Source organism: Danio aesculapii, chromosome 7 (genome assembly GCF_903798145.1).
Source record: "Danio aesculapii chromosome 7, fDanAes4.1, whole genome shotgun sequence".
Classification (NCBI taxonomy): Eukaryota; Metazoa; Chordata; class Actinopteri; order Cypriniformes; family Danionidae; genus Danio; species Danio aesculapii.
The window spans coordinates 29379000-29406505 of record NC_079441.1 but is presented as its reverse complement, the minus strand read 5'-3'; the positions used below and the strand labels follow the sequence as shown (position 1 = coordinate 29406505).

The following is a 27506-nucleotide window of genomic DNA, read 5'->3' as shown; positions in this document are numbered from 1 at the left end:
AATACTGTATTAATATATTAATTTTTAATATTTAATATTAATTTCTTTATTTGTTTTAAACGTGGGAAAAAAAATCAAGAGTTAATATGTCACATCCCTGTCACTTCCCTTATCCTTTGCCTTTCAAATAAATGTTTTTGATTTAGTTCTGTTTTCTTTTCAAATGCTTTCGCAGCAGAGAGTCGTCGAATGACGTGCTCGGGTTCTCGAGTTGTTCACTGAATACATATCAAACGAGTCGTTTAGATGTTTTGTTAACGGTTTTAAAAGATTCAGTAAAAAGATCCGATTCAAAAGATCGACTCGTTTATGAAATGGACATTACCCGTCGAGTCCTGAGAGGGAGGTGTATTAAATATCTGAACGTTATATTTTTCGTGTTCATTTCTCGTACATTTTATACATTACTATAAACGTAATTTGTTAAGAAATACGTTATTTTTAAATCGATTTATTTATGTTATGTCAGAGAAACCTGTCTTGCGAACTTAACTGACGTAAAAGTAAGCGAAGACAGTGAAAGTCTGAAGAAGGATCATTACAACATTAAAGTCACTCCAAACTGCTTCTGCGAGAGTTTAAATGCTAAACCTTTCGACATAAACATGTTTAAAAGAAAAACTGCATGGTTTTCCGACAGTGTTGAAAAAGGAGTGATCAACTTCTGGGGTGAGAGGATGGGTGTTTACTTAACGTTATGCTTCTAAAATACGCTACTTAAATATCTCCATGAAAGCAATAAACGAAAATTGATATTTTGGAAAGGGGCAGCTGGTCTGTTCAAATGTTTAACCATTAACGTATGTCTACTTTATTTTAGTTTCAGAAGGGGGCGACATTTCATCTTGGAAAACAGCTGGTTACCTCTTCAGTGACAATGCCTCATCTGAAGACACTAAAAGGTGTATTTAGTCTCTTGTCTCGTTATTTGGGAATTTAAAAAAAATGAACAGAATTTACATGAATGACATTTTTTTAATTTAATGCTAAAAATGATTGTTGATTACATCAACAGCAACAAAATTACTGTAATGTACCTTTTAGGATATATGGCAGTGAGGACTATGTAAAGAACAGGGCAACAGTTTTCCACAGTAGTTTTTTGTCTGCATGTCAACCTCGCCAGAGTGTTACATCTGTGCCCATTGGCCACTATGTTTTGCCCCCAGACTCTGTCCAGAACGGTGAGCTGTCCTGACTATGTGCTAATTGACATGTATTAGTACGATGCTGGTAGCTGTTACATTTATTAAAGCTTTGCGCCTGATTACTGTACATTTTCAGAAATGAGAGCGATAATTGGAAGGTTCATTTGGGAAAAGGATGAACAGGTAGGAGAATGTGTTGTCAAATAAACCTGTGTTGTTACTCCCCATCATCATTTTTAGCTTCTTTGTTATGTTGTCAGGAGATGTGCGAAGAACAAATGAATCCAGAAGTGTCTAAAGACATACTGTCTGGTGAGACTGAAGATCATCCAGTGAGGGAGAGGTGCAGGTACGCGTTAACTCAGTATTATATGGTAAATATTTTATGTCTAGATTTTAAGTGGAATGCATACATTTATTGTAACAAGTTTATTTGTAAGGTGTCATATAATGAAAATCTTAAACACCTAGGCATGGCTAAGTAATAAGAGTTTAGTACAAGGAAATGACATACCTGGAGTCTGAAACACCATTGTTTCTTCATTCTCATCTAAATCCTGTGAGTGTGAAATCCCAGTGAAAAACAGGCTTATCGGAATAAAAAACAGACTGTTACATTACACACCGGATTCATCCACAACACAATTCAGGAGCAAATTAGGTCACTCTGGTATAGGGCTGGGCCGATAAATGATATTTTATCAAATCGCGATACAATGTATGTCAATAACAATGATAATCTCTGGACTTTTTTACTCTATATTGATCTAAGAGCCAATTACACAGCAGAAATGTGCAACAATGGGAATCTAAAAGTGTGTTGATTTTAGAGATGTACCGAATTTTCGGTCACCAAAAATTTATCGGCCGAAAATATGTTATGCCATTAATGGACCCTCTCATTTTTGTGGCTTTAGTCATTGTTGGGATACTCTTTTAAATCTGGAAGCATTAACAACTTATATCGAAATATACATCGTTATCATTCGATATGGAAAATAATTATAGAGACTGCATTTTTGCCATATCGCCCAGCCCTACTCTGGTGGCATAAAGACAGCTCACTTATACAATTTAACAAGGCAACATCTCAATTTGTTCAAATATTTTTGACAAATTAAGTATGATTATTCTATGTTTATTCCAGAGTACAACACACTGCACACTGTCAGTATGTCTGTGTGTGTGTGTGTGATAGAGAAAGAGCAGGGACTGAGCTGTGAGCACATTAATATTCATGATTCTTCCAAATATTTTTAAAATTGAGTTTTCCTCCTAGGGGTCATATATGTGTTTACAAATGAGCAGATAAAACCATTTCTGGAGATTTTTAACCAGTACCACATACCTACTGTATGTCGATATCAGTGAACCATTTAACTTGTTGAATCAGTGCACTCGATGCACCATAAATATTGTCCCACATACTGTATAGACAGTAGATATCGGTCTTACTATAACCTTTACTGCAACAGCACTAAAAAAACATAGCTTAACCACATGTTATCTATCATTTTCATGTTATCTATTAGCCAGGATGATTACCAGACTGTTGCATCACAGAACAAAGTATGTTCATGTTGTGAGATGCGGCAATATCCTGTAAACAACATGATCTCAGGTACTTAATTACTAAATAATGCCACCCATAATTCAGATGTTCTCACTGTTAATTATGTATTGTTCTATCTCTTTTGCAGGATATGTTCATATCGATCAAATGAAGAAGTATTCAGGAGAACTTAAGGATTTTCTTCCGTCCCTCCATGGCCATGATGTTTCAAGATCTAATGATCTGACTCCTCCTTTTTATCGCAAAGCAGTGTAATACAACATGCCCATTCCATTGGATGTTGGATTTCAGTTTCTGCTCATCCAATATACAGTAAATCTGCTTGTTCAGGTTGTCACACTTTCCCAAGTAATATGAAATCCAATCCCTGTATTTGAAGAGAGTTGATTTAACAGGTTACGGAGAATAGTAATTGTAATATAATTAAAATTGCACACTTTAAACAAAATGTTTGTTGTTTATTTATTTATTTTGTTGTTGCTGATGGTTAGTTACCTTCCAGTGAGGTGGTCTGTCCATTAAAGGATTTTCTCTGATGTCAAGTTTTGTAAGTCTGCTGAAACCAGGGATTAAGTAATCCTCTAGTGTTCTGATGCTGTTAAATTTAAGAGAGAGGATCTGTAGGTTTGCCATGTCTGAAAAAAAATCCAACATAAAATTAATAGACAGGCCCGTAGCCAGCCTGGTTTTCTCAAAAAGTGGACCTTTTTGCAGTTATTCACCTTATTTTCTATATAATTATGAGGTTTAAATACTGCATTTTATTGACATTTTAAGCACTAAGCATAACCACACTTTGTAGCAAGAAATATTTCCTAAATATTTAGAATAAAGAAATATGTACAAAATATATATGTAAAAAAACTAATTTATTACATCATATATCATTAAGGAAAAAAAGGAGTCTGTTAAAGTTTTAAATAAAAAATAAAAAACTGTAGCCTATTGTCATTTATTGAGCAAATAACAAACTGGCCAGCACATTCAACTTTCCTCAGTCAGAATATGGCCATCAGAATAATAAAAAATAAAACAATAATATTAATAATGTAGAGCTTCATGATTTTTCTAACCTCTTTTGTATTAAAAAAAAAAAAAAAAAGTATATTTTCCTAATTAGTATTAAAATGAACTTTTAATATGGGCCGCTTTTAGTGCTTTTAACCTTTATATAGTTTTTTGTTTTCTTTCAAGAATAAGGTCCAAGATTCAAAATAAAAGTTACTTGTAGTGAAAGAGGACTTCACTTGCATCAGATTCAGATTCTTTTTTTTTTTTGCACAACTGGAGGCTGGAGTATAATTGTTTGCATTTATTGGAAGCCTTCTTTGATGCCTTCATAATTTATATGCAGCATAGCAGTCAAAATAAGACAAATGAGCTCATGCATAGGACAAATTCTGGACCTTTTATCAGTGGGGGTGGGTCTTTCGAACCACCCGAACCCCCACCCTCCCTGGCTACGGGCCTGATAGAACACTAAAACTGCACTAAATAGATTTGTATCTAATTGTAATCTATTATTAACATTGATAATCTGTTGCTACCAAGCAATGAACTCTTAAAGTAAAAAAAGTAACTATTAATCTTTTAAACATTGACAATACATGCCTGATAAGCGCAAAGTAGAAGATCAAAGGTGTCTTATTTCAAATTTGCACATTGCACATTGAAGACAAGCTCTTTTCGGGATGTAATGATGATTAAAAAAATGCTCTAAATAGTCATATCAATACATGGAAAGCTTCTAACCTGTTAATACGGTAGAGATGTCTGTAAAACAGTTCTTGTCCAGGTTTATGAAGGCCAGAGACTGTAGGTGATTAATATCTTCTGGGAGGTCTTGAAGTTTATTATCAGCCAAGTTTAACCACTGCAAACTGCTGAGGGACCCAAATTGCGATGGTAGGTTTGTAATTAAATTATTATGGACCCCAAGTTTCTGTAACCTACTGAGTTTACCAATAGATGATGGTAAGGAGATGAGACCACAGCCTACAGCCCAGAGCTCTCTCAGTTCTGTCAGATCACCCAGCGCCTCTGGGAGGACAGACAGTGGGTTGTGGTTTACAGCAAGATAAGTCAGGTGTTTCAGTGAGCCTATGTTGCTGGGAAGCATGGTCAGCTGGTTTCTGTCCAGTATCAGTTCTTCAAGCTTTTCCAGGTGCAGAATCTTACAGGGACAGCAAATAGTGTTATACACAATAATTATGCTTATATTACAATATAATAAGCATGGGACGATAAATGTTTTCAAGGTTTACCATGGTTTGAAAAAAAATCAAGGTTTTAAAACTGCCTAAATTTTCTGCTATACTGTTTCTAAGGTATATATGAGATTTTTTTTGTTTGTTTTTTTTAGGACAACGGTATCTCCAGCAGAAAAGATGCTGTTTTAAATTGTAAAGAAATCTGTTTTTGAAACTAATGAAGACAACAGAAGTCAATGATTCATTTGAATGATTTAGCCTGACATGTTTACTGTTCCAAAATATTATAAATGGGGGAAAAGTTTAAGTTTTTTTACCCAGATATTTAAAATGAATATATTTTAGAGCATTAATCACAATACCTTGAAACTGTGATATTTTTATCCAAGGTTATCATACCATCAGAATCTAATACCGGCCCATGCCTACAATATAACTTTAGATAGTATTACATGCAGTGCTAGGTTGACTTACAAATTGAACTTCATTGCTATAAATTACATCATGAAACATTTATGAATGAATTGATTTTAGGTAAAGTATTACGACTGCATTTAGGGTACAGTTGGTCTAATATAACATTTATTATCATGGGATTATTATAAAACACAGAAAAATCATGATATCATAACATAATATCATGAAATCCATTAAACATTACATTGTCTGGTTCCCAAACTGAAGAAATAGACAGGGAGTTATCATAAATAATATATATGTCATATTTAAAATCAAAGCATTATTTTAAAAGAAATACTTGAAGACCCATTATGAAATGTTATTTGTTTTCTTTGATGCCAGTGTGATATCTACATTAATTAAATGAACATTAATTGAACATGTAAGACTTGGTAAAATAAATCTGACCTCTATTTCTAATACATACATTGGCTGTGTTTAGTCATTTTCATAATTATAGTATACAATATTTGATCGAGAGGTGTTTTGTCCCCAATTTCAGATGCATTAATTGTAAATTAATTAACATTCATGACTATTATATAATGTGATCATTCAAAGCTAAACGATATGACGTCAATTTTTTATAAAATAAATATTGGGGTGGGGGATAAGAATTAAAGATAATTAAAATGGTAGAAAATGTAAATATTTTAAAACGTATTAACGTTATAAGTAATTACGAATACTGTAGCTGCAATTTGTATCTGGTTAATAATCCTGGTTAACATCAGTTACTGTTTACCCCAGCTCTGAATAAAGTGACGTGTGCTACGAATTCACATTGTAAATAGCTCACGTAAAATTCGTAAATTCGTTGAGTACCTCGTCTGGTGGCAAAATGAGCTGGTTATTGTTCAGAAACAGTTTTTTCAAGGTAACGAGTCTCGAAACACCAGGTGGCAAAACAACGAGACCCCGGTGACTCATGTTCAGACTCTCCTGTTGTTTGTTAAGACACTCCAGCACCATATCACATCCGTCCATTTTGTTTTACTTCACAAAAACACGCAATATTTCCGAAAAACAGGAAGGATAAATAGAAAAGTGATCATCATCACCATAGTAACGAACAACTTCCGGCAGAGCACTTCGTCCTCCGAGTGGGACTCTGGTGGGACAATTGAAATAATTGAAAGTTAAGGAAATAAGAATAAATAGTTGGAATATGTAATGCATAAAAAGCATGACCGGTCCATATTTTTTCTATTTTGCATGTATGCAGAAAGTAATTGCTCCTTGTTGTAATTCCCTGACTGCACAGCGCGCAGTTTTGATGTTCTTGAACGAGCCACTGATAAACAGGAAGAAGTGGGATGGTCAAAGTCTAGTGTGTGTGTGTGTGTGTGCGTGTGTGTGCGTGTGCGTAAGTGAAAACGCGCATGATCTGTGCAAGGGCCAAATAGGCACTATAAAAACTCATTCAACAGACGTTTGCAGGAGTTCTGTACGTATATAAGAGAATACAATGGACAAAGACAACCTTTCCGTGGTCCTGCACGCAAAAGGAGATCTGAGATTGGTACGACACCTAAAGAGTTTAGCTTATTTTGCATCTCTGAATGCACTTTTAGTTAATAATTGCAGATTTTCTGTATTTTTTAAATAGGAACAGCGTCCGATTCCGGAGCCAGGACCAAATGGTTTGTCAGAAAGAAATATTACCGAATGCGTTGCAATAAAAGGAACAGTTCAGTATATTAACTATTGTTATTGCAGACGTGTTGCTTCAGATGCACTCTGTGGGCATTTGTGGATCAGACGTGCACTATTGGCAGAACGGCCGCATTGGAGACTTTGTGGTCAAACAGCCCATGATTCTGGGACATGAAGCCTCTGGCCGAGTGGTGAAGGTCGGCTCTGCTGTCACACACCTTAAACCAGGTTAGATTTTGGCATCGTTTGCAGTATGATAACAGCCAGTCAACCCACATGAGAAAAACACTACAGCTTTAGTATAGTAAATACTAGTGTTTGAACCATACTAAAGTGTGTTATACTGTATATACAGTAGTATAATATTTTTACAACATTTTGATAATGAATGCTACAGGATACACACACAATTTTTTTTGCCGTTTGTTCAAACTAATGAGCTGTAACAACATAATACTCACGTTTTTAGGGGGACAACTTATTTATTTTATGTTCAATTCACTTAAATTTGTAAAAACAATTCAATTAACTTAATCAGTTTGTGCTGGGACAACATGAAGGAATTGTGTGGAACCCAGCATTTTTTAGAGTGTACTGTAGTTTTAACTATAATGAATAAATACTGTAGTATACTTTAGTTTTTACTACAGTAAAGTGTGGTGTATAATATAGTTGTAGAAGACAATATTGGGTTTTACAACTAATGGGTTGTTTATATCACTGTAAATGTTGTATTGTAATTTCCACTATAGATTTACCACACCAGTTTAATTCAAGTACTTTACTATAGTTCGGTTCAAAAACATTATAGTACTTCGTATAAATGACTACAGTATTTTTCATGTGGAAAACTAGTAGTGAGTGTATTTTTTTGCACCCAGGGGACAGAGTTGCTGTTGAGCCTGGAGTTCCTCGTGAAGTAGATGAGTTTGTCAAATCTGGACACTACAATCTTTCCCCCAGCATATTCTTCTGTGCCACTCCTCCAGATGACGGAAACCTGTGCAGATACTACAAACACAGCGCCAGCTTCTGCTACAAGTCAGATCACCATTGCTGGATAAACGATACAACTTAGTTTGTTTCATATGTTTAATAGTACTGTGTGCATGCAGGCTTCCTGATAATGTTACTTATGAAGAAGGTGCCCTGATTGAGCCACTGTCCGTGGGCATTCATGCCTGCAGGAGGGCAGGAGTCACTCTGGGAAGCTCAGTGTTTGTCTGTGGTGCAGGTCAGCCAGCTCTAATCATTGCACATATTTATGCAACTGTTACACATTAACTTGTTAATCAGTGTAATGACCTCTGACTTCTTGTCCACTGACTTATACTTAATACTAATCTAGTATCACTGAAAGCATGTGCTGTTATTATCAATTATCGACTTTGAAGCTTTGCGGATTAAAAAAAGGTGTTTGTTTTCATCAACACAGGACCCATTGGACTAGTGTCTTTGTTGGCGGCCAAAGCCATGGGTGCTTCACAAGTAATAATAAGTGGTAATGTTTATATTCAGTACATATAAAAGGGAAATATACGTGGATAGACTGTACATCTATACAACATATAATGTATATGTTTCTATTTATAGACTTGTCCTCTGATCGGCTTGCCAAGGCAAAAGAGATTGGAGCAGACTTCCTGCTTCCTGTGAAGAAAGAGGATTCACCACAGGACTTGGCTAAAAGAGTGGAGGGAATGCTGGGATGCATGCCTCAAATTTGCATAGAGTGCACTGGAGTCCAAAGCAGCATTCAGACAGCCATTTATGTTGGTTTATTTACTATATGAAATCATATTGGCTTCACAGTACCTCGCTGTCATGTTTGTTTGGATATTTATATGTGCTGCTGATGGGGTTTGTGTGTAGGCTACTCGTTCTGGAGGAGTGGTGGTGTCAGTTGGTCTGGGTGCTGAAATGACCACTGTACCGCTTCTCAATGCTGCAGTCAGAGAAGTTGACATCAGAGGTGTATTTCGCTACTGTAATACGTAAGTTGAATCGCCATCAACATCAATTTATTACAATATGTATATTTCCAAATAAGATTTGACTCTTGCATACTTCTACTCATGATCCCTCGTTGTTATTGCAGTTGGCCGGTGGCTATTTCTATGTTGGCGTCTAAGAAGGTGAACGTCAAGCCCCTGGTCACCCACCGTTTCCCACTGGAACAGGCTGTGCAGGCTTTCGAGACCACTCGCCAGGGGCTTGGGGTTAAAATCATGTTAAAGTGTGACAAGAATGACCAGAACCCATGAGTCCCTTTCCTGTTTATTGCTAGCTACAGTCACTTGAATAAATTGGATTAATCCAACTAATTTTAAAGGCACCCTCACTGTGTTGTCTCAGGTACAACAGTCACTGACTCTCTTTACCATGAATGTACTGTAATTATAATTATGTATAATAATAATTATGCAATTTATGTAACATTGTCAGAGTGCAGTTTCTTAATAAAGGATTCATCAGGCTTAAGCTGCAACAGAATGCTTCTTTTGACACATGGATTGAACAGCACTTGATATGAACCCAATTAGAAGTCTTTAAAAAGTGCTGGAGTTGATTTTGTAAAATGGTTCTCCTCAGGGTTGGTCTGCTACCATTATCAATACTAGACCTCTGCCAAAAAATGAATGATGGAAATAAACTCTTGAAGGAAACAAACTTTGACACTCCATAAGGTTGTGAAATCAATGCAATTACAAATGTTTACCTTAATCAAAATTAGGTAGTCACAGTTGACTTACACACATTGAATGATTGTTGGCCAGGTAGTATTTAATTATGGAAGAAAGCTATTGAAGAATAAAGGCAGACAGGCTTATCTGCAGACTGCAGAAAAATGTGCCAAACAGTCAAAAACAGCAGCGGGACAAACAAGCATACAGTGCTCAGCATATATGAGTACACCCCTCACAAATCTATCTTTTAAATTCATATTCGTAATAGGAAGCTATACAATATTATATTTGTGCATATACATTAGATTAGTCAGTACTGAAGCCAAATCTGGAGCTCATCTAACTAAATAACTTATGATAATGGTCCAAAAACTAGTACACCCAAATTTATGTCATCGAAAAATATTAAACACAAATTAAAAAAAAAAAGAGAAAAAAATCAAGAGAAGCAAAAATTTGAAAAATTTAGCTGAAATTTTGTAAGTTATAATTTTGTGCACTATTTTGCTTGAATTTAACTCTATTATCTTTCAATTTGTAAATATGTTTGGTGACTAAAATATTATTTTAATAAATATATCTCTTTTATAAATCTGTTTTGTTTAAATGCACCAAAATACATTGAATATATTCACTTAGAAATGAATACAAATATTAATTTTCAAAATGGGGTGTACTCAAATATGCTGAGAACTGTACATGGATGTTTGTAAGATAATTAAAAGTAGTTGGATGAGTCTGTGTTGTTAGTTGCAGCAGTTGTTATCTGGATATAACATACCTTGGAATGTCACAACTGACCAATCAGAATCAACCAGTATTTCAGACAGCGGTGTAATAATGCTATATGATTATTAGTCATTTTTTTTTTAAAATAATTTCCTTGTTTTAATGTTCATAAATAATATATTGTAACCAAAGGTATATTAAACAAGAACACATGAATTTCTTTGTTTAATTACAATAGACACTTTGTAATAATTTTCATTGTGTATTTTTCTGTATATTTGGTAGCTGTAATCAGAACGTGGAAACATCTATACACAAGAGTCCATTTAGACAAATTCTTAAAATATGTCACTTCTCAAGAATGACCATCTCAGAGTGAATACAGCTCTCAAAGAGTTATGGTAAATGTGTGGAAGTAAATAAAATGCAATAAGACAAGCTCATGAATCAAGCTTGTGAATTATGAAATTCATAATTGCAAACCTATTTTGTTTATGTACTATGAACAGTGTCCAATTCCGGAGCCAGGACCAATGGGTATTGCTTTGTAAATATATATATCCATACAATTACACTTCATTTTAAGAAGTGAAGTTTATTTATAAACTATTTTCGAGAGGAGCACGTGCTTATGATTGATCACAACTGGCCCCGTATTAGCTAACACATGATGCAATCAGATGAATCCTAACTTACTATAAATAAGTTATAGTTTCTTACCTCAGTTATCTTCGTCTTGAAGAATTCCTCTTCCACCCCTACTCCTCCTCCCTTTTTCCTTGATAGGGTGCCATGGCAGCCCAGTGGTTAGCACTGTTGCCTCACAGCAAGAATGTCACTGGTTCAGATCCTTACCAGGCCAGTCAACGTTTCTGTGCGGAGTTTACATGTTCTCCTTGTGCTCGTGTGGTTTCCCCTAGGTTTCCCGGTTTCCTCCCACAGTCCAAAGACATGCAACATAAGTGAACTGACCAAACCAAATTGGCACCAGATGAGCTCTTAGCCAGAAGTATAGTTCTCCATAGCAGTCCTTAATTTGTCATCAGCCATAAATAAGCAGGGGAGTTCTCGAGATCTACCTGTGCTCAAACTCCTCTCTCGCTCAAATGGGATCCTCGAGCCCAGGGCTCTCTCCTGGGACAGCATGCCAAACTCGATTTATAATCAATTAATATCTAAGTGTGAACTCTTGAATTCATCTTTAATATTATTCCAGACATGTTGCTTCAGATGCCCCCTGTTGGCATTTGTGGATCAGGAGTGCACTGTGCACAAAAGGCAGAGGGGTCGATTTGCAGACTTTGTGGTCAAACAGCTTTTGATTCTGGGACTTAAAGCCTCCAGCCTAGTGGTAAAAGTAGGCTCTGCTGTCGCACACCTTAAATCAGGTTGGTGATCTCTTTTTATGTACAATATGCCTACATAGTAAAAACAAAAGAGCACTGTTCTACTTTAATTTGTTACACCCAGGGGACAGAGTTGCTGTTGAGCCTGGAGTTCCTTGAGAAATAGATGGGTGCTATAATCTTTCTCCCAGTAATTTCTTCTGCTCCAGTCCTCTAGATCTGGGGTTTTCAAACTTGTAGGACACACGTCCCCCTCCTCCTCCTCCCCCCTCAAGTTTGTCCAATTTCACTTGTGCCCTCCCAGGCACCCCTCCCTCCAGACAAAATTATAATGCATGCGCAAACATCATTCACATTACTTGCTGCGCTTAAAGTGCGTTGAATTAATTATATTGAAACATAAATATATAGCTTACCTGATTCAGTGTGATGGCTGAGCCTTTTTTTGTGAGGACAACATGCTAATCTGTGGTCGGATTCCTGACACGACTAACCGTAAATCATCTTCCACTGTCAATAAGTGTGAGCCATAGCCTACTTGCTTTTGATGTACGTATATACAGAAAATGCTGCTTCGCAAATTCAAGTGCGCAGAGCCCTGATGGTGTGGTTGAGTCGAACATTGAGTATGTTTACATGGGCAACAATACTTTAATATGATTTTAATATGATTAAGACAATATTCTAATTAAGAGTCTACAATGTAAACAGCGATTTTTGATTACCTTAATCCGACTAAAATTGAACTAAACAGAAATGTAATTAAGATGTGGGGTATGCAAATATTAGTGGCATTATTGAAGCAAACATTGCAATCAAACTATTACCGTCATGTAGGACTTTTCGCTGCATTTTGTGTCAAGTTCCACACACAAGGCTGTCAGTAAAGGACTGCACACACACACACACACACACACACACACACATCACGAAATGCAGTTTTTTTCTTTCCATTCGACATGCGGTATCAAGAAAAGCAACATTTTCCACCAGTCCTTCATATTCGCGTCAAATACTCCGTTTTGTCATGGGGGCATGAATGAAATGTTCACAAGTGAAAGTTAAACTGCCAAACTTCAGTTAAAGTCGAGAAATTAAAGATGAAACACCCAAAATTACATGAGACTCTGCAGACGTGAACATTCAACACCCTGGTGACATAACATTCCAAAAGCGCTTCATATAATTATATTATTGTCTTATTCAGATTAAGGCAAATAACTATTACTGATGTCCATGTAAACGTAGTCAGTAGTGTCTTCAAAGTAAGTGAAAGATCTAGAAGGGCATCCTGCTGATTTGATTCAGAGGGGCACTTTTTTCAGACGGCTCACCGGTTTGACTTTCATTCAATCACCATCACTCATTTGAAAAAGCCCCCGGTCCATTTTATTTGTATATGTTTTACTGGAACGCATTAACTCTACAGGTGCCTGATAGTTATCTGTAGAGCTAACATTAATCATATTATTCCTTCTAGTGAACGCATAAAAATCGTCATCATAATTTACTCGAGTGCACGCCTCAATGTCTCAGGTTCCCCTTAATAGGTGCTGGCGCCCCCCCTGGTGGGACGCACCCCACAGTTTGAAAACCCCTGCTCTAGATGACGGAAACCTGTGCAGAACATGGCTTCTGAGATATGTGACTGGTTACAGCAAAGAAAAACACAAGAAAACGTTTTTATGAAAACTTAATATGCCAATTATTCTAGTCCACCCATTGTTGCAACCCAGGTTGAGTAATTTCACTTTAATTCGTTCATTAATTTTCTTTTCGGCTTAGTCCCTTTATTAATCAGAGGTTGCCACAGCAGAATGAACCGCCAACTTATCTAGCATATGTTTTACACAGCGGATGCCCTTCTAGCTTCAACACATCACTGGGAAACACCCATAAACTCTCATTGACACACATAGACTATGGACAATTTAGCTTACCCAATTCATCTATTGTCCTACTTCCTGTGAAGAAAGAGGATTCACCACAGGACTTGGCATAACAAATAGGGAATGCTGAGAGAGCAGCATTTAGACAGCCATCTACACTCAAAAAGCTATTTTTGCTGCTTGTTCAAACTACTTATTTAAAACGAGCTGAATCAACACAATTCTTTTGTTTTTTGAGGGGGACAACTTAATTGTTTTTGTTCAATCCACTAAAATTGGTAAAAAAAAAAAAAAATAAATAAAAATAAGTTAACTTAATCCAGGGTCACCAATCTTGGTCCTGAAGGGCCGGTGTCCCTGCAGGGTTTAGCTCCAACTTGCCTCAACACACCTACCTGGGTGTTTCAAGTATAACTAAAACCTTGATTAGCTTGTTCAGGTGTGTTTGATTAGGGTTGGAGCTAAAATCTGCAGGACACCGGACCTCCAGGAACAAGTTTGGTGACCCCTGACCCCTGATTTGTGTTGAGACAACTTGAAGGAATTGTGTGGAACCCAGCATTTTTTGCAGTGTATGTAGGTTTAATTACAATGAATTGCACCAATTTCATAGGAAAACATGATTGTTTATTTCTATATAGATTATATTTGAATCTGCTTTTACATTTACACTGCACTGACAGATGCTAATAATAATAATAACAGACACTTGATTGTGTCGGATCAGTGTTACCCAGTTAGCCCTGCTGGAGTCTGTTGGTGTTGGTTGGCACTAGTCCTAGATGACTGAACATGTTCTGTCACCGTTTATTGTGTTGTGGAATGTCTGAGAAGCTTGCAACCATAATCTGGTGATTGTTGGTTCTGTGTGAATTGTCTTTTTTTAGATGCACTAAATTCTGCTGATGGTGTTTGTGTGTAAACTACTTGTTGTGGAGGACTGGTGATGTGGGTTGGTTGGTTCGTCTTGGTGCTGAGATGAGCACTGTACTGCTTCTCAACGCTGCAGTCAGAGAAGTTGACATCAGAGGTGTATTTCACTACTGTAATATGTAGGTTTTACATAATTTACATACAACTGATTTCAGTCAATAAAAAATGTGTATATGTGTGATTAAATGTATGTGAGATGCTGTATACTCATTTACCCATAATGCTTCATTGTTATTCAAGCTGGCTGGTGGCCATTTCTATGTTGGCATCTAAGATGGTGAACATCATGCCCATGGTCACCCATCGCTTCCCACTGGAACAAGGGATTGGGGTTAAAGTCATGTTAAAATGTGACAAGAACGACCAGAAGCCTTGAGATCTGTAACAGGAATACAATAATTCTGGTACACAATACCGTAAAAGAGATGGTAGCTTAAAGTAATTTTTGTGTTGCTCAGAAGTAAAAAGTTGTTGGAAATGCTTAAGATAGATTATTAAATGCACTAGAAGTTATATAATATATATTGAACATTTCTATAACAGTTTTCATAGACAAGATAAGATAAGATCACAATTATGTGAATGTGCTGGCCTGGGGAAGTGCACCCCACTCAATGGCAGTGATGCTAAAAATCATATGCTCCAAAGTTCCAATAACTAAAAATATGTTGTTGTTTTTTTTTCATTTTTATTAAAACTTCCGTAATAATATGGTCATTTTTGTATATTCACTCTTTATAGGTTATAACTGTGTAATTTGTTTTTTGTTCACTTGTTTGCTTCTCCAATGTTAATGAAACAGCTGTAGTGTAATTTGCAACCTCTAGAGGGAGCAGTGATCTGCTAAAATAGAAGAGGTTTATACATATATAAAAAAACCACACACATTCATTAATAAATAGCATGTCTCGCAGTCTTGCTACAGTATAAAGCTTGGCAATGTCCTTCTAATCTGCCTTAAGATCAGATAAAGGAGTTCCATTATTAGATACTTATTTTTCCCCTCAATTTTTCTTTCCTCGACACTATCAAAGCCTGAGAAATCTGAGCTGGCTGAACTGATTTCCAATGGTGAGACTCAAATCTGTGCTCATTAGGTCCATAATACGAGATGAGGGAGCTATTTTAAAGTTTTGGAAGCTGGCCACGCTTAGAAGTGGCTGGCATGGATTTTGACTCCAGCTTCCAGGTTGCACGACCCACTCACTTTTTTTTTTTTTTTTGGAAATAGGCTCCCTTTAAGTTAAACCATTGAGTTCTATAATTTTTTTAATCAATTCAGCCAATCTCTGGGTCTGGTTGGAGCACTTTTAGCTTGGCGTAATATCAAAGAACTTTGGGGCTGTGAATGACATTACTTAGTTGGGACTATTTTCAGGTGCTCCATAATATCATTGCTCCTGCTGCACCAACGTTCCTTGATTATTACACCAGGATGAGAGTATAGTTCCAAGACTCAACTTATTTCTAGAACACTTTCAACCAACCACAATGGGTACCAAAGTGCTGAACATAAAAACACATAATACATGCAAACGTACAAGGAACCAAAGCCCTGCGTAACCCCACACGTTAATTGTATGAAAGAAGAACAATAGTTGCCCAAACTGACTGAGATATTTCTATCCTTCAGATTTCAAGTGAACCAATCAAAGGCTAGACCCTGGACCCTCTAAGCCAATCAATGAGAATGTCATGATCAACTGTATCATAGTTGTTCTATTGTATAAGAACAACAGGGCTACCCGAATCAACCTCCAACAAAATATCACCCTCAATAGAGCTGTGCTGTGCTATGACCAGCTCTAAAACCTGATTGAAATTTATCATAAATATTATTATTAACCAGATATACATTCAGCTGTACAGACACAATCTTCACTAAAATCTTTGAGATAACAGGCAGTTTAGAAATAGGGTGAACATTTTTCATGTCTGAGGCATCAAGATTCACTTTCTTTAGTAGGGGCTGAATAACAGCATGTTTAAAACTACTAGGAACATAGTACAGACCCATAAACAGTCATTTTCTGTCTGTCCCAGTACATGATGTAACTACAGAAGGGTCATACTTTTAATTGGAAAAATATTTAAACCCTTTGGTCATTTTTGAGCGAGATGCTAATGGTCTAATTCGACTCAATCTATGCTAAGCTAAAAGTGCTGACTGGGAAATCACCTGAATGGGTTCAAAAATGATTTAACTGTAGGGTACTTTTAAAATGAGTCTATTATTGTTATTATTATTATTGTTATTATTATTATTATTATTATTAGTAGTAGTAGTAGTAGTAGAGGGTTTTAAGAATGATAAGAATCAAAAATGAACCAACATGAAGGGCTTATGTTACACTTTATTGTTATTTTGCCATAGTGTCATTTAAGATGCATGCAGACAGGTATTCATGTTCATGTATTATTAGTTGTTTCATGTCTTTTTTTACTTTTTATTTGAATTCATTTTCAAAAGCTCTCGGTAAGGCTTTTGGTCACAGTGTCTTCTTGTTTTCCCAAAGGCCAAAGCCTGACAGAGATAAAATGGGACTAACGGTGATTCCTACATGGACACAGTACTAAACAAGGTTCAACGCTTATGTACAGACATTCTAATACTGATTTAAAAGAAGTGGACGCACTATTAACAACACTATTACATTCACCACTGACTCCAATGAGTTGCAGCTGGGCATACACAAAAAAGCACACGTAAAAAATAAACTCTTACATTTCATACAGTGTTTTTGTAAGTGTATGTGTGTGTGTGTTTGTTTGAAACGAATTTCATTTACAGCATGGCAAGAGAATGTTGGATTATTACAGCATGGGAGAAGTCCAGAAATTGTTTACATATGGAAATTTACAAAAGAGTTGCTCGCTTGAATGTAAAAAACAAAACGACTCTCAAAATGTACTGTCTTTAATGCCCACTAAATGACATTTATCCACTGATGAAGGCTGGCGATGTGGAACGACTAATAAAGTCCCTGCTGATACTAGTCAGTCTTGCAGTGTGAGTCTGGATTATATCTATTAAGAATATGTTAACAAAAACATGTCATGCCACAATTATTTGCTGCACTGAGTTCTGTATTTTTATGTAGCGGATGGTTACTGGTACATTGTGCAGTAGAATTCATTTTAGATTGTAAAATGGCTGAAATGGTTCAAGCATAATGTCCAGTATCATGTGTTATAAGACATTCTGGAATGGTCACGTTTTGGGCTTCTACTGCCTGGACTTCTCTTCTGTCTGGCTTTTCCATTCCTTTCTGATTTTTGATAGAACGATTACATATTTACAAAACCAACTCGTGTTTCTCCAACAATGTCCACACCTACATAATTGTAAATAAATTAAACAAGAGTAGCATCAAAATCCAATGTACAAAGCCCTGCCCACCCCTTACATTATGAAGAAAGGATATGAAATGCGCCGACTCCGTCATCTCCATCTTCATCTGACCAGCCCATAACAAATCAAAGGAATCCACACTATGCAGAAATGACACACCATACCTCTTAATTAACGTTAGCAGACAGCAGGAGTGATGGGAGTTATTTTTGGTGACGGTAAAGAGGAGAATGGTGACTGCTGCGTTCAGATATGTCCCAGTGCCCAGCTCAAGTCCACCTCACATCATATATACATAGGAGTCTCCTGACCAGTTAAGAGTCTAAACATGGCGGCTGGCATAGTCTTCATGTGGATCTGTGGCAGGATAAAAAAAGAACTGTTTTTAGTACAAGAAAACACATTATTATGCTACACATTATTTAGACCAGTATTCAGAGATGACTGTGTGGCTTTTTGTAGTGATCACACAAAAGAATGATTTTATTAAATTTTTTGGTTCAAAGGACTGGGTTTCAATGCATGTGTCAAACTTTGGAATCAATGAATGTAGATTTACTGGAAATGCCCTAGATTACATAAATTTTGGACCGATATCTTTAGATCATTTTCATCTATATGTAACAAAGATAAGGATCCTAATCCTTTGACTTTGATTTTTGGTACAGTGCCAGAAGAAATGTACCTATCAACTAATCATGGAGAAATCATTGCCTTCTCTTCATTATTGGCCAGACGCCTGATTCTTATCAGGTGGAAAAAAACGAACCCGCCATCCCACAAACACTGGATATTAGAAGTGTTATCACTTATCATAAACTCAAGCACCTTAAATACACCATCCGAGGCTCTACCAAAAAGTTTTAAGAGGATTGGCAGCCTTTTCTATCCTACATTGAACGCTCAGGGGTTATTACATCCTAAGTGAAAGTTTATCCCTAATTTCCTAATTAGTTTTATTTATTTTATTTTTTCTTTACTTTTCTCTTTCTCCCTTTTTCTTTATTGAGTGTATGTTTGTAGCTATGTACCATATTAATATGTTGTTCAAAATGTGTGTTGTGGGAAAATTGAAATCTATTAAAAAATCTAAAAAATATTTGAATAATAATAAATGTTTATTTAATACAAGGGTTTATGATATTTCTAAAATTAAACAGTTCACAATTTAAATGAATAGAAATGAAAAGCAACATTTTTTATTTTGGGCACAAATGAGTGCATTAAAACAGAACTCACCTCCTCTCTGTTTAACTATTTCACGTATCCAAAAAGATTTGATGAACCTTTGAGAATAATGCATAATCTGCCATATTTAAAAAAAAACATATTGGTGGGGAACAAAAATTGTGCCCGCAGCACTATTGGTTGCACAAAGTACCTTTTGGTGAACAGTTCTACAAATAATGTTGAATGTAACCCTCATTCTTGTTTCCCTGAAGGAGGGAACAGTGAAGTTATTTCAGTGATAACATTAGAGGATTCACTTAGAAGACCCCTAATGTTGTCTCAGACATAACTCGGAGTAAATGACTGAAATGGATTTTTAGCCTTTTTTTCTTAGTGTGATGAAAATGTAAGGAATCTGAAGAGCCCTTTCCTACTATTAAGAACCATTCATTGAATGTAAAGATGCTTTAGACATTCAATTTTCTCCAAGGAATGTTTGAATGACATTTTTTAAGAGTGTGACTATGTTAGAGTGTGTAATTACATAAGTAATTCATTTCTGTATTTGCATCTATAACTAACCTGTTGACCCAACTTGTTGACCTCTTAATGTACCATTACACCTACAGTACTCATATCACTAATATACTAATGTTAAAAATACATTAGTATACAAACGTTTGAGGTCAGCTATTTTTTTAATTGATACTTTTATTCTGCAAATATGCTGTATGTTGATCAAAAGTGACAATTCTAATTGTATAAAAATAAACAGATTTAAAATTTTTTTTAAAATGTTTTTAAAGTCAGTATTCATAAATTTATTTAGAATTACAGTTTCCTTAAACATACTGTACTACTAAGCATTCAATAAATCAGTTTATTAGTTGGCGTTGAGACTGGTTAATTTTTGACATAATACATAGCATTTAAAAATTTTAGAGGATAAACCCTCAATAAAATCATACTATCATGTAGCTCATCTTTTTTATTGTGCTTTTTACAGATAATATACAAACTTATAAATGTATGTGAAAAATAAAAGTCATATCAGCAAAGAGATGACATCAAATATATAGCAACAACGAAAACTTTAACTTTTCTTAGCACCATCCCTTCCATCTCCGACCCCTTCATATTTCCTCAGGTCTTCAATAAGTATGAAAAGATAAATCAAGAGACAGATAAATAAATATTAAACCAATTGAAACAAATGAATCAATGAATCAATCAATCAATCAATCAATCAATCAATCAATCAATTAATTAATAATTTAAAAAAGTAAATAAAAAGAGATAATAAATATATTGGTAAATATAGAAGAAGAAAATGTAAAGTAAATACTAAAAGTTTCTCTTTCTCCCTTTTGAAATTCTAGTAAGTAGGTCCTGAAATGTTAAAGTTCTCAAAGACAAACAGTATAGGACATGTTTTGTTAAAGGAGTTGAGTGATATTTAAAACAATGCGTCAGTTTCTCAAGATATATGCAATGGAGAACCTTTTTAATCCAGTGTTCCTCATCTTCTAGTTTATTAAGTTGATTTCTGTGGAACTTATTTTGTTGCCATCACAGGAGTATATCACATTTTTAAACATTTTTTCAATAGAAAACATCTACTTTTTAAAAATAATTAGCCTTCCTGAGAATAAAGTCCTTTTTTGAATACCTTTTTTGAATCCTTAACTTTAAAGAGCCCAAAGAAATTGAAAGGTAGGCCTTACCTCACCGACAGAATTGGACAGAGCTTGGACAATCTTCTCATGTGCTGTGGCCACAACACTTTGGCCATTTATCTCAATAATACGATGACCAACCCGCACACCTCCTCTCTCCGCGATCCCTCCTCGCATCAAACTGCAGATCTGAAGAGCACCAGACAAAACGTACACTCAGAACAATAAAACTCATCAACTCATTTCAACATTTCTGAGTTCTTCCATACTCACAATGCCATTCTGCACACTGAAGCCCAGCTGGTACTTGAGGTCTGGCCTCTTAATGAGAACTGTGGTCACAGGAGGGCAGCTCACAATGTTCAGCTTCACCTGCACCTGATTTTTCAGGCCCTGATGAAAATAAACCAAACAGAGCTCAGTACAATCACAACTGCACTGCATTATTACACTGGGATCATAACAACAGAAATTCAAGATTGCATTTCCTTTGTAGCCCCTTTATTAATTGTCCAGTGTCCTGTTATTCATTTTCATTCTTCGTCTGAGAGCAAAAATAAGTTTGAAAAGGCTGAGTGACGTATACTGTTTCTGAACATTCAACTACCTAGTGCTGCAGTAGGTGAGGTTGTAAATCTGTCACATTGCAACGGTGGCTGTGAGAGAAGAACAGTTTTGTGGCCTTCTTCAGCCTGTCGCACATCAGACAAAATGAGATCTGTGCGGGACTGAATTTTTAGTCCTGCTCCTGCTTGCTTCTGCCAGGTTTTACTCCACACCCGACCGCTCCCACTATATATTCAGCCTTTGTTCAACCATTGCACGACCAGCCCCATTTTCTACCTGACCCGACCAGTCCTGCTAAATTTAGATCTGGTTTCCAAAATGTCACGGTAAAATTGGGCACTATCAAAAGAGAGAGATAACAAATAAAACTGTAGGATTGTAGGCTAAATGGCCAGATGAAAAACGGTCGCGCCCAACAGAGCCTGGTTTCTTTCTAGGTTTTTTTTCCTTCACCTCATCAATTGGTGAAGTTTTGTTCCTCGTCACTGTCGCCACAGGTTTGCTTGGTTCGAGACTTATGAAGCTGTGCATTGATTAATTTGCTCTTCAGTGTCTGGACTTTTAGCAGTGAAATTTCAACCACACTGAACTGAACTTCAACTCTAAAATCTGGACTTTACTAGAACATCTATATTAAGCTGCTTTGACACAATCTACATTGTAAAAAGTGCTATAGAAATAAACATGAACTGAATTGAATAAATGTTTGCCCCATTGTGATGAGACATGAGTGTCGCCTTAACCAGATTTACAAACATATCCACTCAATATATTGTATAATATATATTATATAATATAACTACCGATTGTGTTTTATATATAATATCAGCATTATTTCTATACACATATAGGTACATATAGGGCCAAGCACGAATGTAAAATGTATAATGATTAAATATGCCTCCCAAAAAACCCCCAGCTGGATGCTACAGAGTCCAGACAGCCTATAACAAGCGACACACTGCACCACATCGGATGCGCACACTCTCGCTCACTCACAAACACACACACAGCACCACGGCGGATGCGCCTGCTCTCTCTCTCTCTCGCTCGCTTGCTTGCGCTCTTTCTCTATCTCTCTCTCTCTGGAACGCTATATTGTTAGACCGCCTGTTCCTGTTCAAATTAAACCAGAGTTACCAACTGCTACCTCACTTTATTTGCAAATTTATACGGGAATGCAGACCTCTACACTGTGGTATGCCACATCATTTTTTTTTTTAATTTGCTGTGGACAGACACTGAATGGTGTCGCCAGTGTGCATACACTAATAGAAAACAATGTTTGGACATTGTGCAAAGCAGTGGCAGATATGAATGAGATATGGCATATGAATCGATGATTCAACTTAAAGTGAGCAGGGTTCCAGAACATGCCTATCGAATGCGCAATCCCCACGAAACAGTAGTAGCTCAAAAAATGCTTAGGAGCCAAAACAAACTCACCCCCCTCTCCCACAACACCACCGGCAAAAATGACTTTGGGTAGTTATTTAAAAATGCTGAAACAAACTCAATATGAACATATTTTGTGGGAATTTTGTTCTAAATAACATAATTTCAGTTCATCCTATATTATTGTTTAAAGCAGTGTTTCCCAACCCTGTTCCTGAAGGCACACCAACAGTCCACATTTTCAACCTCTCCCTAATCAAAAACACCTGAATCATCATAACATCAGAAGAGACTCTAAAACCTGAAATGAATGGGTCAGATAATGGAGACATCCAAAATATGTACTGTTGGTGTGCCTCCAGGAACAGGGTTGGGAAACACTGGTTTAAAGTATATCAGAGCCTTTAAAGTGTCTTGAACCCCGCTGTTTATCCAAACTTCTGATTTGAAATGTTCTGAAAGCTGTGATAAAAGAGACAGAAGATATGCTTTCTCATGCATAGTAATGAAATGATATCTTATTTATAATAGGCAGGGACTTGATCAAAAAAGCTCTTTCTCATTAATAAATGTGGGGAAATGGTCAAAATCACAAGACTTATAAATGTACTCTCCACTCCTGGTGACTAATCAACATTCCAAATCAACATCTATACATCATATTTGAACTTTTCAAAACAGAACAATTTATTTGCTCAGAAAAACACCAAAAAATCCACTTGATAATAAAATGTACCGTTTTCAGCAATGTGCCACCTATGAACTACATATTTGTTAACATCTCCAAAAACCAGTGTTTTAGGGTTTAATAAGCAGCTACTCAGACTAGCACAGATGGATTCCTGGCCCGTGTTCAGACAGACAGCCCAAACCCTAGTAGCACACCTTGATGATTCCCTGACAGGTGGCGAGAGGAAGCCCCACCAGGCTGGTGTTGTTGATTGACATGATCTGGTCACCGATGCTGAGCTTCCCAGAACGGGCGGCAGGGCCTCCATTCATCATGTTGGCCAGGATGACTGTGGGCAGGATGGAGCCCCAGCCAGACTCAACAATCACTATGCCCAGAATCTCCCCCTTCTGCTTCTCCAGCTGCAGCTGTGGGAGGAGAGAGAGAGGCATGAGGGATTACAGCAGATTGCCAATAAAAGGCCATAAAAGAAAAAAGCAATTAAGAGAAGAATTTTACTGAGTTGATAACATGAGACTGACAGCTCGAGGGTTCAAAATAGCATCAACTTGGCCTTGTGTGTCCTGTATGTGTTCTAAGGAAGTTAGAAATTAGTTTTGCTTTTTATAAATGTAGCATTTTGGTTATTTGGTCATAAACAAGTTAGCTTTTCTCTAGCAGTTTTGGCAATGACATTTGTTTTTGTACAAATTACAGGCAAACACATTCTTAAATAAAAACACATAAACATTTGAAACATTGTAATATTTTAGAGAATGATAATAATGCTTGTTATGCAGTTTAATGTTCTGGTTTTATCATGCCACTCATAACCAGTTTTACTTCAAGTTTATGAGCACTATTTACATTGGAAAACCATCTGCTCATTTATGGGACATTGGGATTCCAATCACAGTAATTATATCCCACATGAAATTCTGAGTTCTGATGAGCTCTCGTATAAGAGTAACTTTGATACATCCTGTCAATAAAGTTGGCTTTTTGTAAGCATTTTAAACCATGTTTGCAACATGCTAATTTATGCTTGCAACATGTTAGAAACATGTTAACAACTTTTCAATTTATGTTAGCAGCACTTTAAACATCTCAACAACACATCAACTTATGCTAGCAAACTCTTAAACATGGAAATGCTTTCCGAGCTGGAAAAATGCTACAGGTTAAATATGGAAAAAACATGTAAATATTTTTCTATTTTTCTTTTCTGCTTAGTTCCTTTATTAATTAGGGGTTGCCACAGCAGAATGTTGGACTGTGGAAGGACTGTGTCTTTGGACTCTGGGGGAAACCGGAGCTCCCAGAGGAAACCCAGCTAACATGGGGAGAACATGCAAACTGCAGACAGAAATGCCAACTGACCCAGCCAAGGCTTGAACCAGCAACCTTCTTTCTGTGAGGTGACATCGCTACCCACTGTGCCACCACGCCAGGTTAATAAATTTTAAACATGCTTGCAAGATGTACATTTATGTTAGCAACATAAGTATTTAACACAAGTCATGTGCTAAATCATCATTTAAACATGCTGCTATCACTGTGCTGCTAACCATACTAGAAAAATGTTAATAACATGCTAATCCAAGCAAGCACAGCTTTAGCAAACAATTTAGCAAAATCTTTATGATTTTTTTCTGTCCGCTTTGAGAAGGCAACATCAAAGTTTGTTCAAAGTTCTGTCAAAATATACTCATGTAGTTGATTTATATGACTCACAGCCTTTTACAGTTATCTTAAATAATCTAGGAAGCATTTGATTTAGGATTTATAATAGCTGCTTAATGCTAAGTGGTTTATTTTTATTTGTTTTTGTTTTTAATTTCACTGTTGAGTGAAAGTTTGAGAAGCAGCTTTCATGATCAACAATCCAGAAAACAAAATTAACATGAGCACACATTTTTCTGTTCATTATTCTTCTTCTAATACTCAACCCAGGCTCATTCTGATTATATATCCCTTTATACGTTTTTGGTGAGCACCAAATACATCCCATGAGCTAAGTTTTTTTGCAGTTTTGTTTTTGCTGTGTACGCTTTTTTTATCAAAGTTCTCTTGCGAGGCTATTCATGCCTACTGTTCTTGCGTAAATTCACCAGAGGCTGTTGTCGACTGACTGACTGACCGACTGACTGACCAACCAACCGCTGCCCCCACCAACCCCTTCCCTAAACCCAACCAATAGTGTTTTAAAAGCACTGATTGACCAGCCCACCCATTTCCCTAAACCTAACTGACAGTGTTTTGGAAAGCATGCCAGAAAAAGAAAAGCCTTCGTAGCAGCCTGATTTTTACCACGTTTTATGATTTTACCACATTCTCACCCTGTTATTTGGTTGTTATTTTTTGCCTGCTGTTTTTGTCATACGTGCTTTCTGGAACCTTTTTTGCCAGACCCAAACCCCGTCATCACAGTCAACTCCTCTCAGCATCTCAAATCCTCCAATGTATGCGAAGAGCCACTGGACAAACTGGTAACAGCGGAAAATCCGTCCAGACGGAGGTAAGTGTTCAACTGATAAGTGCAAAAGGAACGGCATCATACTGCCCTATAGTGTTTGTTTTAAAGACGAAATGCAGCCATACGTAGCTCTGGCTACATAGTTCGCAATCTCCCAAAATATATATAAGGCTACGTTTACAGAGTGGGTCTTTGTTGCAACTAATACCCCTTCTTTGTATTCAGCAGAAAATCATCAGAGTAAAGGGTCAGCTGTAATCTAGCAGAGAGAAAAAAAACAGAAGAAAATGTCTGGCACGACTGACCTCTTTGCAGTTGTCAGAGTTTGAGAAGTGGATGAGGTCATCATTGTACATCTCCTGTGTGTTGATGATGTCGCTGTACTCTTTCTGGCTCAGGTCCTCTGGGTTGATCCCATTGGCTCGCAGGAATTCCTGATAGGCCACGCTGAATGCCTGACCAATGGACTGTGCTATGAGCTGGGCCTGGAAACGGTGGAGAGGAAAAACAGGTGAAACAACTACAAAAATAAATCCAATCATGTACAGAGTAAATTGCTTGTTAGAAATACAAATTAGTCTCTACACATAGTGTTTGACCTTTTTTTCAGCCTTTAAAAAAGCAATTCCAAATACAGTACTTATCGGTTAGATCAAAGACTTGAATACACAAGACATGTCACTCATATACAGTAGTTTTGAATGGGGAAAGGTGCAATGGTCAATGTGGCGAATAAAGCCCTGCCTACTAGTGCAGGAGTCAATCATCGATCACTATAGACTGCTGATCCTCCAGGGGAGAAGCTCGGACCAGACCTGTGCTTTTACGACACTGGAATCTCAGAAATATATCCACATACAGCTTAAAATCTGTACTTTTAAATTAACGAACTATACTTTTTTCGTTTTGTAATCTGTATGAAAAGAACGTGAGGTACAATCCGTCCTGTCAAACGCACATCACATGACAGCAACTACTTAAACACCCACAAACCTGAGTCGCTGTGATTTCTGGAGGAGATTCACCATCAAACCAATTTGTGAATTACTTCTGAAGACCAGCACGATCTGACAAAGTATTATCCAGAGGATGATAATGTGTAACATGGCCATAAATGAGGTTGGTGTCATGATCTTGTTCCTTTCGAGTGCGTATGCGCATTAGCTCGGGCAACCTGAAAATAATGTCGATTTTGTTTGATTCGAACGTTTAGAAACAAAAGTTATAACACATTTGTTGTTTAGTTTTATTGGTGATTCCAAATATGTAGTGTAATTGTAAGCTTGGCAAACAGTTTTGGAGAATCCGATGTTTCCCAATTCAGACAGAATACCTGAGCATACTGCTCAAGAGGCGTTTTAAAGATGGCGGTCGAGTGAAATGACTTGCCTTAAATGGACTTTGATGTGACATACAGTTAAAATAGTCTAACGTAGTTTTAAAAATATATATATTTAAAGCTTAGATTTAATAAATGATACAACGACTCATTCCTGAAGACTTCTTTTGTTTCATTACTGGATCAACTAGCATATTTTAACAGATCGCTTCAAAATTTGATTCATCAATA

General features: G+C 36.6%; 4 protein-coding genes across 8 annotated transcripts in view; 2 read left to right on the top strand and 2 right to left on the bottom strand.

Moving 5' to 3' along the window:
- The first annotated feature begins 308 nt into the window (after window positions 1-308).
- On the top strand, window positions 309-3150 carry terb2 (telomere repeat binding bouquet formation protein 2). Of its 2 annotated transcripts, none has more exons than XM_056462845.1 (7): window positions 309-669; window positions 821-902; window positions 1045-1184; window positions 1285-1331; window positions 1412-1497; window positions 2681-2769; window positions 2849-3150. In XM_056462845.1, exons 1-7 carry the CDS (start codon window positions 606-608, stop codon window positions 2974-2976), a joined length of 636 nt encoding a protein of 211 aa, XP_056318820.1. In that variant the 5' UTR covers window positions 309-605; the 3' UTR covers window positions 2977-3150. The 2 variants fall into 2 exon arrangements, with proteins under 2 accessions (XP_056318820.1, XP_056318819.1); XM_056462844.1 differs by having other exon boundaries at window positions 1409-1497.
- si:dkey-1h4.4 (leucine-rich repeat protein lrrA) lies at window positions 2952-6649 on the bottom strand. Its single transcript, XM_056462843.1, has 4 exons — window positions 6216-6649; window positions 4474-4894; window positions 3217-3356; window positions 2952-3088 (listed from the first exon to the last, which is right to left on the bottom strand). The coding sequence occupies exons 1-4, from the start codon at window positions 6375-6377 to the stop codon at window positions 3056-3058; spliced, it is 756 nt and encodes a 251-aa protein (XP_056318818.1). The 5' UTR covers window positions 6378-6649; the 3' UTR covers window positions 2952-3055.
- Window positions 6650-6743: 94 nt separating this feature from the next.
- sord (sorbitol dehydrogenase) lies at window positions 6744-9527 on the top strand. The gene is made up of 9 exons (XM_056462842.1): window positions 6744-6912; window positions 7000-7033; window positions 7110-7274; window positions 7928-8087; window positions 8162-8280; window positions 8482-8547; window positions 8640-8818; window positions 8919-9040; window positions 9145-9527. Exons 1-9 carry the CDS (start codon window positions 6859-6861, stop codon window positions 9308-9310), a joined length of 1065 nt encoding a protein of 354 aa, XP_056318817.1. The 5' UTR covers window positions 6744-6858; the 3' UTR covers window positions 9311-9527.
- A 7437-nt stretch (window positions 9528-16964) lies between these two features.
- Window positions 16965-27506, bottom strand: part of apba2b (amyloid beta (A4) precursor protein-binding, family A, member 2b) — a 140860-nt gene continuing 130318 nt past the window's right edge. For all 4 annotated transcript variants that reach the window (XM_056461570.1, XM_056461571.1, XM_056461572.1 and 1 more), the window contains 5 exons: window positions 26242-26421; window positions 23676-23888; window positions 21102-21221; window positions 20877-21017; window positions 16965-18339 (listed from right to left, as the gene is read on the bottom strand). In XM_056461570.1, coding sequence (XP_056317545.1) covers window positions 18268-18339; window positions 20877-21017; window positions 21102-21221; window positions 23676-23888; window positions 26242-26421 — 726 coding nt within the window. In that variant the 3' untranslated portion in view covers window positions 16965-18267. The remainder of the gene's footprint in view (window positions 18340-20876; window positions 21018-21101; window positions 21222-23675; window positions 23889-26241; window positions 26422-27506) is intronic.

What these genes read in the sequence shown, in the direction of transcription:
- si:dkey-1h4.4 (XM_056462843.1), bottom strand. Translation starts at nt 6,377, where the DNA reads ATGGACGGATGTGATATGGTGCTGGAGTGTCTTAACAAACAACAGGAG. An exon ending in TCATTTTGCCACCAGACGAG is followed by an intron (nt 4,895 to 6,215) that starts GTACTCAACGAA and finishes TGTCCCTGTAAG; the next exon opens with ATTCTGCACCTGGAAAAGCT. An exon ending in ACAGACCACCTCACTGGAAG is followed by an intron (nt 3,089 to 3,216) that starts GTAACTAACCAT and finishes CTTCAAATACAG; the next exon opens with GGATTGGATTTCATATTACT.
- terb2 (XM_056462844.1), top strand. Translation starts at nt 606, where the DNA reads ATGTTTAAAAGAAAAACTGCATGGTTTTCCGACAGTGTTGAAAAAGGA. An exon ending in CCCAGACTCTGTCCAGAACG is followed by an intron (nt 1,185 to 1,284) that starts GTGAGCTGTCCT and finishes GTACATTTTCAG; the next exon opens with AAATGAGAGCGATAATTGGA. An exon ending in TGTAAACAACATGATCTCAG is followed by an intron (nt 2,770 to 2,848) that starts GTACTTAATTAC and finishes TCTCTTTTGCAG; the next exon opens with GATATGTTCATATCGATCAA.
- sord (XM_056462842.1), top strand. Translation starts at nt 6,859, where the DNA reads ATGGACAAAGACAACCTTTCCGTGGTCCTGCACGCAAAAGGAGATCTG. An exon ending in TGTCACACACCTTAAACCAG is followed by an intron (nt 7,275 to 7,927) that starts GTTAGATTTTGG and finishes TTTTGCACCCAG; the next exon opens with GGGACAGAGTTGCTGTTGAG. An exon ending in TTCACAAGTAATAATAAGTG is followed by an intron (nt 8,548 to 8,639) that starts GTAATGTTTATA and finishes TTCTATTTATAG; the next exon opens with ACTTGTCCTCTGATCGGCTT.